This window comes from Trachymyrmex septentrionalis, unplaced genomic scaffold (assembly GCF_001594115.1).
Source record: "Trachymyrmex septentrionalis isolate Tsep2-gDNA-1 unplaced genomic scaffold, Tsep1.0 scaffold9, whole genome shotgun sequence".
Lineage (NCBI taxonomy): Eukaryota > Metazoa > Arthropoda > Insecta > Hymenoptera > Formicidae > Trachymyrmex > Trachymyrmex septentrionalis.
In genome coordinates this window covers 3,256,547-3,267,634 of record NW_017306091.1, presented here as the reverse complement: position 1 = coordinate 3,267,634, position 11,088 = coordinate 3,256,547, and the positions used below count along the sequence as shown (strand labels likewise).

General features: G+C 35.3%; 1 protein-coding gene across 2 annotated transcripts in view; it reads right to left on the bottom strand.

The window, feature by feature from the left end:
* LOC108755968 (LIM and SH3 domain protein Lasp) overlaps positions 1–10,628 on the bottom strand; it is a 27,064-nt gene extending 16,436 nt beyond the window's left edge. For both annotated transcript variants that reach the window (XM_018499467.1, XM_018499468.1), the window contains exon 1: positions 9,856–10,628. In XM_018499467.1, the coding sequence (XP_018354969.1) occupies positions 9,856–9,924 (69 nt within the window). In that variant the 5' untranslated portion in view covers positions 9,925–10,628. The remainder of the gene's footprint in view (positions 1–9,855) is intronic.
* Positions 10,629–11,088: the final 460 nt, after the last annotated feature.

Sequence of the window (11,088 nt, the reverse complement as noted above, 5' to 3'; positions counted from 1 at the left end):
ATATATATATATATATATATAAAACAATGTATTTCGACTTAATTTGCAGAGACATGAACCGATATGGATATGAAATATAATAGTTTAGCATCCAAATGCTCCTGATGCTAAATAGCATTAAAATTGCATTTATTAGAACCCTTTCATCTCAAAAAGGTTAAACGATATTTAGTTATTATAGTTCTTGAAATTGCACTCAACCCTGTCACGTTATACTCGATATGTCATTGATAAATAAGATATATGGCTTTCGTGATACAATGCGACGAGCATTAACCAAATAAGTACATCTGCTGTAATCCGGCAGTTGTCCGTATCATCGTCATCTCATAATCTTTCTCGCAAACATTATGAAACACGTTAAGATTCTTCAGACTAGAATGGTAATGTGCATTACGATAAAATTACTAATAGGAGCTCTCCTAATGTTTCTACAATTTAATCACAGATTTTATACCTCACGATAATCTTTTTAACTGAATATCAAGTATCGAATGGCAAGAGTATCGTTTATTACATTTTATTTAGCAGTTGATATTCTACAATATATATCTTCATATTTCTCATTAAGTAGACTTGTAAAAAATACAATTATTGTAATATATTTCCTAATTTGCCATCGGAGCTGTTTATTTAAAACAATATATGTACTAAATATATATATTTAATTTCAAGAATTTTACAATTTTTTATTCCTTCGATATTCCTGTTCACACTGTGGCTTCAAATTTTCCTTAGTTGCTGAGTTTAAACATAAAGCTTTGTTATAAAAAAATAAAATAAGGGAATTTCTTCTTTTTGTAGAAATATGGATTTAATTATCTGGAATAAGAAGCTAACCAACACTGGACGAAGCACACGTACGGCTTTATTCATCGCGTCAAGCCATATATTAGGTTAATCTATACAATCGAAGGTCATCGTAGTGGTATCGAGACTCTCGGCAATCGACAAGGCCGTTCTCAGGAATCGACAAAGGTTACAGATCGCTAGAGAACGCAGTCGATGACAGCCTGATCTTGATAGTCTCGAAACACGAGATGACTCATTACTACGAAATGAATCAACCGTGCAATTTATTTATTACATCCTGTTGGAGAACGAAAGAACTAACAATTTTTAAATTATTAAATATCTTTTAGTGCAACAGCAAAAAATAGATTAGATGTTGAATGCAACAAAAATATTATATAGATACATTTCAAGGAGTTACTTTGAGAAATACATTCATTAACTATTCTCTTCTATACGTTTTACAATCGCTACAGTAGTGTACAATGTTCTCATAGGACTTCCTTCGTTGCAAAATAACATCGCAAGCAAGAAACTGAAGGCACACCGCAATGTGTTTTAACGATCCTTTCAAAAGCCACATATGTTAGAAAATAGTTGCAGGGACAAAAGGAAGCGGATCCATAAAACAATCTTACGAGCTTTTAAAGTAATCTTCATGTGTGCGCTAAAAAAAATTATAATTATAAATAACTTCTTGAAAAAGTATCTTAAAAAGAAGAAAATCATATTCCTTTTTATTAACAAATATCAACATAAAAATAATTTTTATTTAAAAAATCTCAATTATGGCTAATATCAATAATTTCGCGTTACCACCATCAACACTTATTTTAGCTGGAATAAAAAGGATGAATTAAGGCGGTAAGCAAAAGCGCGATTTTAATCGTATATTTCAAGGTCGAAACGTCGCGAAGAATTTTGCTCGGACTTTCGCTCTGAATTCCATAAAATGTCAGCGAACAGACATGTTAAATAAAACATTGTCGGTGCGGAATCTTTTTTTTCTTTTTCAAAGTGCGGCACGTTTCGATTTCTAGACGGCGGAGGTCACCGATGTCAATTCACGAGACAATGTCGGAATGCGGCTAATAATGAATGCAACGGCACCTTATTTATGTATACCGTACGATCGGCAAAATACACATACATGCTGCAAGAAACACAACTGTATTGTTAGATAGGCATGTATGCCTGTGGTTAGAAATTGATCTCATATTTTACCGTTCATGTTAAATATGTTGCAACGAAGCCTAAAGCCTTGTGTCCACGAAGCTAGAAATCGGTTCGAGATCTCGGACGGAGGAAGAATTAACGATCATTACATTTGAAATATTCAGTCACACAATCAATGTGTCAGTTGGCCAATTTTTACTTCAGTCAAGATCTCGGACCGATTTCTATCGTGGACTTAGGGCTTTGTACAGTCTAGAAAAAAATCGCAGTGTGCACTAATGTTAATCATATAAGAGGAGGAAATAGATAATGAAGATAGATTAAAGTTTAACAGAAACGCATTTCAGATTGCACATACAAAATAATTCTAATTTCTATTATGATAAAAATGAAATTTTATGAATAGGAAAGTGATCAAATTATTTGCACTATCGTGTGCTGAAAAACATATGTGTATGGGTTTCCTTTTAATTTGCAAGATAATGTACAGAATTGTTCGACTGCACACAAATTCTGATAAGAAATCTGCATAGGGGGAATTACACTGTAGATACGGTTTTCTTGATCGTACAGCACTTTCACCTGATTTCGGAATGTTTTTTTTACCTGTGTAAGACTCTTGTTTCGTAAGATATCTTATTTATAGTTACCGTATATACGGTGTCCTGGATTAAGAAGAGAGCGGTCAGCGTGCGGCAAAACCGCTTATACATCTTGAATATGTTTGACGTTACGTGCGCGCGCGACGGCGCTACGGAATATGACCTTAATTATGTGCTTAGGTGAAAAGCGATTTAATGCTCCGATACGCATAAAACTTAAGAATCCGATAATTTGCTCGCACTCGAGTGCTCTCTGTTACATTATTCTTTATCGTTGATGATTTGCGATAAGATAGAATCAGTGATTTATTTACCGCCGAGCAACACCCAGTACTCATTATATATAAAAAAAAAAAATAGATATAATTACACAAGCAATTTATTCCTGAAAGATATTCTGCTCTATTACTTTTTTACATAAAATATCGTCGTTAAATATTTATAGCAATCACTAAGAAATCAAGCAAATCACGAGCTGTTGAATGAAATTCGTTAGAAAGATTCATTAAAAAGAAAGGATTACATCAACAGCGCGGAAATACATTTTCGTCGAAAAGCCGAGGAAGAACGGCGTTTAAATCGATACTATCGCCAAAAGTGAAAGTTCGGCTACGTGGTGAATTGTCGAGTAAGTGGCAATCGGTGGAACAATGACAACTGATCTCGCGTGCCTTTCTAACGAGTTGAATATTGAACGTTACATGACGAGCGCGATGCAAATTACGCTTTGTTAAATATTAAACCCAATAGAAATATTTTAAATATTTCAAATATTCAATTGGTAAAAAAAAAATGCTAAAGAGTACCTGTCAATAAAGAATTTATTAAAATTATTATAGCATAACAAAATTATTTAAATGTAACTTTCATTTTAAATCAATTTATAAAAATACAATTTATAAAATCGATGTATTTTCTGATGATTGGTCATAAATTAGAATAGTTCATCTTAGAAAAAATATGTTATTATTTAAAGAGGAAACAAAATGTTGAGATATTATTTATTATGTCGTATAATTCCTAATATATGAAGCACTCAAGCGGATTATCAAGTCATTAGATGTGATCTCATAGGTATATGTTTTATCTGCTTAATTAGAATTCACTACCATAAAGTTATCGCACTTATAATGGAACGAGATTATTGTCAAATAGTCGCATGTTCTTCTCTTATTAGTGCGATTTCCGCAGACAGATTCTATATCATGATGGTAATATAGATTAGAATTGATTTACCTGTGGGCAAGCCGGTAAAAGGAAGAACTGTTAAACGTTAAGAATGGCCCCATTTTTCCCGCGTGTTTAAAGAATCATCGCGTATGGTATGTGTACCTCCTATGTAATCGCTGTATTCACGCCTTCGCAATCAACGGTGGGAAACAACCGGATGCCGCGCCGCATCGTTGGAATAGCAGGAATATTTAATGACTGAAAAGCAATGGGTCCAGAAAAGTGAGAAGTCATTTCATCGGATTGCGATCAATTGTATGCAAGAAGCATTATAACTAAATAAATTGATTAGCTTCCAAAACTTGCGCAATAAAGGATAAAATTGTGAAGTAGTTTGGAATACGTTCGAGAACATTGTTACATAATTAATCGTGACTAACGAAATTCAACGATAATTCAACGATTATGGAGAAAAAAATGTGCAAACTCATAATTTTGTATGTCGACGTAAATATTTCGGTGTTTAATATTTATATTCTGTGTAAAGATAAGTACATAAATGTTATCTTATCTGTACGCGACATTCATGGCCATTCTGCCATGAATTCTTCAAATCAGCGGATTTCTCGAACTAACAGAGAGCAACAGGTCGAGATCGACTCCCACCTGTTGTGACTTGCCCGCGCGAAGCCCACGCAACGGGTAGCTCTCGTAATTCGTTACAATTTTGCTGCGGGTCGATTACTGCATACACATCGTATATCGTAAAGTTTCGTAAACAATATTACCGTCCTCATATTCGTGAATGGAAATCATTCCTATAAAGATTATTAAAAATAAGCGAAATCAATTTATTTATATAGAAAAGATAATCACATCGTACAAATTTTATAATATAATGTTGCACATAGTATATATATTTATTTTTAATTATACAGTTAAGATCTATATGAAATAAATAATATTTCGAGTTTTAGATTTTAAAAATATAATTATAGAAAGTAATACGTCGCGGTATAATGAAACAATCGTGATTTATAATAGTCGAAATAAACGTGTCAAAGGAAATTAGAATTTTTGAATTCTCAATCACATTTTTCTCTTTGTTAAGAAAATACATTTTTTGAGAAAATACCTAATAATGAAAAGATGGAAGGCAATATGAGATATTCGTAAGACTACTACAAACTAATAAGCTTACAAATAAAAAACAAGTTCCTATTAGGCACGAGAGATAAGAGCCGAGATTGAGAACTAGCAAGTAGCTGCTCTCTCTCTTTTTCTTCATTAATTGGATGTAAATTAATCATTACTGATATCCACATAACTTAGATTAAAAAACGCGAGATAAAAAAGTAAACGACGAGCAAAAATTATTTAAGAAGCAGAATAAATTTAAGTATCCTTAAGTATTAATATCTTTTTTACTTATTTAATATCTCTCATACTTTCTTCATCACACCTACTTTCAAAAAGTATTGATAAACATTTTGCAATATCACACATTATCGCTTATAGTAATTAAAAAACATATCAAGAGCATATCAATAAATATATCGTATATAAATATCTACTGTAAAAAGTAAATGAGACGTTAAAAAGTTACTGTAAGCATGCACGCGTTAAAAAAAAAACGCTTCTTAAATTAATATCTAAGAAGCGGCGGAATATAAAAATTACGAATAAAAAGATATCGATATTAGGTTTGATTGATTGGATTACGTTTGATTAGATCATTAGAAAGTAACGCAGAAGGAGAGAAATAAATCAGAAAGCATTGCTTGCAGAAAAAAGAACCCATCGTAAGGAAGAAACTGATTAACTACGAACATTTTCCTTCATTAAACCCTTCCCTTTAATTTTCCCTTGTGCACTTCGGTCTGTCGACCATGTAACGTTATGCGTCTCGTCTCAATTCTTCCTCGTATTGCGCCGCTCTTCCATTTCTTTCATCTCGCTTTCCCTCTCTGTTTCTCCAGAGAAACAAAAAAGAGAGACAGTTGCAACCGCAATTTCACGAGACATCGCGAACACGCAGTGGAAACAGGCGTAAACTTGGGCGTAAACAACGATCTGCACGTAAAAGTGCATAAACCGTGCCGTAATTTACACGAGTGTTCTAAGTGAACAAAAAGATATCTTATTAATTACTTCTCATAATATATATGTATGCTGTTTTTCTTGTCTTAAGTAATGCATGAAATAATTTAGACGAGTATCAATTACTAAATTTGCCTCGCTAACTGAGCTAAAATGAAAAGGAAATTAATTAAAAATAGAAAAAGCGCGTTCGAATAACTTACTGAAAACCAGATAGAATTTAATAACGTAATTTCTAAGTAAAAAGAATAAAGAGAGATTAGTATTTATTATTGATAATTATATTTCTTATTTTGGCCATTGTGTGAGTCACGTTGCGACAAAAAGTCCGCTTTCGTTCTCTTTGCGGGAGATACCAAAAATGGATGGATCGTGCGGTAGACGCACGCAACGCGCGAGAGGATTTAGAAAACCAACGTGGCGATTCATGCGGCACGATACACATCCAAATTTAGGATCCTGACTTCCTCGACCTCTTCTCGAACGTCTCAAGCTCGTTTTCTGCCGGGGAATTCCGCCCACGCGATTAAAAAATGCTGTTAACTCGCCCAACGAGTTTTATTTATCCTCTAGTATCAAGTTAGATAAGATATTTTTTTTAAGCGTACCACACACATACGTATATATATTTATACTTTTACATAATACGTATCTTATTAAGTCGTAATTGCTTATTATAAAACTTTTATTATAAAACTGCGCTCCCCTTATAAAGGAAAATTGAAATTTTAGTAGAAGCTTGTGAATCTCCATCTCATCAGGGATTGAATAAACAGAAAGTAACGTATCTGAACGAGATACGTCGGAGTTGATAAGAAAATGCTAACAAAGTTAATTATTCAAATTCCTTCTCAGAGTAAGACGTAATATACAATTTATGATAAAACATTTAATTTTATGAGAAATTCGCAGTAAATACTGACGTAAGATTCCGAAGTTCGCGCACTTGGCTTTAAAGTTTATTTCGAATGCAGCATAAACCAATTTTTTTAGTGCGAAGCTATCAACTACGTTTATGGAAAGAAGATTCGGCGCAAAAGTGATTAAAGAGAACGGTCAGTCAGTCTCTCTCTCTCTCTCTCTCTCTCTCTCTCTCTCTCTCTCTCTCTCTCTCTCTCTCTCCCCCTCTCCCTCTTTTCTTTCTCTCTTTCTATTGTATATGCAGAGAGACTATGCTTAGTATCGGTCATTCAACGTAAGAATAAACGAGACGAGAAATATCACAGCGAATGGAACTGAGAACGGCTCAGCGAGCGGAACTAAATGAGAACGGTACATCCTGTAATCTGTCTCAGAAAAAGTTTTGGTGTGCTATAATGTGCCAATCTTCTTGACATCTTGACAACGCGAGAAAAAAAAATAAGACACTATAAAGCTGCATTAAAATTGTATATAAAATAATTCTTTCTCGTAAAAACAATTCTATGTCCTCAGAAGTGATTTCGTTGCATTTATAATAAAGATACATTAATTCTATATATTCACGTAATAGTCTTAAGTTTGTACAACAGGAATAATTGATTAATTCTTCAACTCTACAGTTAAATTATTAATTATCAATAATATAAAAACAGCGTAAGATTGAAATAAAATTTTTATAATTGACTAACTCTAATTTCGGACTCTAGTCTCTCGCACGAATAAAGTCGGATAAATTAGCACAGCGAGTGGAAGTAAATGGGAGTTTTGCACACTACGGTCTTTCATAAAAACACTCGCAAGGATCCGCGCTCCGTTCACAATTTTGAACAAAACGCAAGTTATAAATCCGACATTTCAAGGTTTATCCTGGACAAATGCGGAAGTTGGTATACATAGTGAACGAAGCAAGAGAGTATTTGCTACATTCCGCTTGAATAGCGGCCGAAACGAAATAAGTTTCAACAAAATTTGTTTTAAATGAAGCCGAAAGAATTCGTAGAAACGAATGAACCTAAAGGAGAACGAATATCTTGTTGCCTAAGAATGGCCTGAAAAATAGTCGTACTTTGTATATACATATAACTTGTTTAAATAGATACATAATCGAATACCGTTATACATAATTATACACAGAGATATATACATACATACATAGATAATAGGTAAGTAAAGTTTCCACCGATAATCTCACAATTATCATATTTTACATATTCTAACTACTTTTGACAAATGTTCTGAAAATATTTAATCGAGAACACAAAATATATAAATAAAATGAAATAAAAAAGATAATTAAAATGAATTCATTGAAATGAATTATTAATTTAATTTTCTACTCTTTCAGCTGTCCCTTTTTTTGTTATTATTTCCTGTAAAATTGTCGTATTTGCAATTTACTTCTTCATACGTGGAATGCACTAAAGAGCAAAACTGTGCAACTATGTTAGGTCTTCCGCAATCTACATTTATAGATACCAGTTATAACGTTCAGTTGAACCATTGCAATCGGTTCGCGAACGGTACATCCTGCCATATACTCCCACTCCGTTTCTGCGTATCTCGAAAAACGCTGCGTGCCCGTTGTATGCTATGCCGTAAGCGAGCATACAAATCCTACAACGATCGGAAAAGAAAATCCTCGCAAACAATCAACCCCGTTGCCACGTTATTATGCGCTAAAAGACGTTTTAACGAGAACGTAATTTTCAGATTTACTTATCCAATTTATTTTGAGCAGTCAAAGACTCATTCTTAAATAAAAGTTATCCGTTGGCTGTTAAATCGCTCAAAATAACTATGTTATATCCATATTTGGCATAAAATTTACATTATCATTACGATATTCTCCTTACCATTTGATTGTATCGTACTTAAATATTTATTCGACTTAAATTAAAAAAAAATCATCTTATTTTATTTATGCTTTTGTAACGGTCTAACAGCTCTTTTAGAGCGTTACAAAGTAGATTCAAGGTCTGGTTTGCTGGTTAACTTGTGGTTGGACATAACTTGATAATAATGTAAAAAAATATTTTTCTAACTATTTTAAAAAGTATTTTTCTAACTATGGTTAATGATTAAATTAATGGTTTTTTTTTTGTAAATGACTTTCAAAGATACCACTGTAAAATCATTAGTGATTAATCACAATTGAAGAAAACAATTTTTATCATCAAGTTAAGTAAGGTTGAATCAAAACTACAAGTTAACCAGATAATGAAAAATCGGGCTTAAGTGTGATGAAAACAATTTAGCATAATATTTTTTACTTTATCTTCTCGTTTTTATTTCTTTATTTATCACACTTTTAAAAGTTGCTCAAAATATGTATAACTGTCTTATCCATGTTTGACACATTTGACATTGTTATCATTACCATATTCTCATTACCATTTGTATTGTATTTAGATATTATTCGATTTGAATTGAAAACAAACAGGAATTTATGTCTTTGTAACGGTCAATAACAGCTTTTAAAGCGTACAAGTGCATCTAACAGAATTCACTGCGATGTACCAGAATATTCTTCGCATCCTTGTGACACGGTGGGGAACTACATCCCGCAGCCTTTTATGCATCAAGCGTACTTCGTTCGTCGCGAGAAACGGTGCGGCGTGCAACAAGTGGATCTCTCGAGTGTCCTTTCCAATTTTCTTCAAAACTATCATACGTATATGTATACATTTATTTACCTTTAGTCGTAGTTTAGAGTTTTAATTAAAAACCGAATGAAACTGAACGAATATCGAGGCGCAACAAATAGACAACTCTGCTTGACGAGTACGGAGCGTTCCACGACGTTAAAACACGCGTGCATCGCGTACTCACGCACGCACGCACGCACGCACGCACGCACGCACGACGAGGAAGGCCATCAATTGGCAACGGCGCGAAGGCCGCCACTGGGCCGAGCCCTACTCAATGGGGCCAAACGAGAACGGTACATCTCTCCCGCTCTCTCCTGGAGAGCGGCACTCCTTTCGAAGCTGAAAATTCGAAAAGAATCCCAATTCCTCCCAAGATGAGTCTTCTCGAGAAGAACTCGCTAATTCTTCCAAACGGACGAAAGAGCAGCCGAGCAAACTCTACGTACCTTGTCGAGACACTTGAGCTCCTCGATCGGGTAGACCGTCTTCTCGCATCGGGCGCACGTCTTGCTCATCTTTATCTCCTCTTCCTTCTCGGTCCTCTGCCGCCGCTATCCTCTTCTCGCCTCCGCGTTCACCGTCACTCACGCGCACTCAGGCTACTGATCTGCACGCGGTCTCGGCGATACTTTACTCACGTTTTTTTCGAGACACCGGATTAGAAGAGCACGCACGCACGCACGCACGACACACGACGCACGCACGCACGCTTGTATGTACGCACACACTAGAGAGACGACGGATCTCGGTACTGCACGTGCGTGACGTATATATACACACTAGCGACACATCCGACTGACCGTCGCGTCGCCGTTGCTGGACGGCTTGCCTCGGACAGCTGCTGGCGCTAGTTCGCTCGCGAAAATCCGGCGGGAAAAACTAGCCACCGACGATTCCGATCGTATATCTTTCCGTGACTGGCGAGTGGCGACGTTGGACGGCGTTGGACTCTCGTTCGCGTCCCGTTCTGCGTCCCCGCCTCGATCCCTCTCTCACTCTCTCTCTCTCTCCCTCTTTCTTTTTCTTTTCTCTCTCTCTCTCTCTCTCTCTATCCTCTCCCGACTCGTGTGAAACTCATGGAAACGGCAACGAGTAAATCCCCGACGGCAACTCACCGCAGTCGCACCGAACTGCACTACCCTCTCGTCCTCATCTAATCACAAAAAAGAGCCGTCAAATAACACCGATGGTAGGACGAACACCACTGCGCTAGTCAACGCGACGACTCGCCGCGCACGGCGAACGCGTGTGTCACGTGGTACAATCCTGTCACGTGCGATTGGCGAATCGCGAGCGCGACTCAGGACCGGCTACATAATTGAGAAAATTTTGTAATCGAAAAAACCTCCTTCTATTTTTGTATTTGTTACAGGGTGTCTGTTAAGTAAGATCGGAGCCGCATTGGGGGTGTAGAATGGGAAACAAAAAAGTCTTATACCATTTTGTAATTTTCGCAATAGTTAACAAGATATTCATTACTAAAAATGGCCGAATATTGGTCTTCTATAATTTTTTTCTCTAATATTATAAATTTTACAAAAAAACCTATAAGAGATAAAAATTGTTTATTTTCTTCTCATAGAACTCTAAGAATTTTTTCAGAATTTTTTATCAATTTTTTAGTACTGCATTTTCTTATTTTTATTATCAAGAGAAAATACGGTATTAAAAAATTTTTT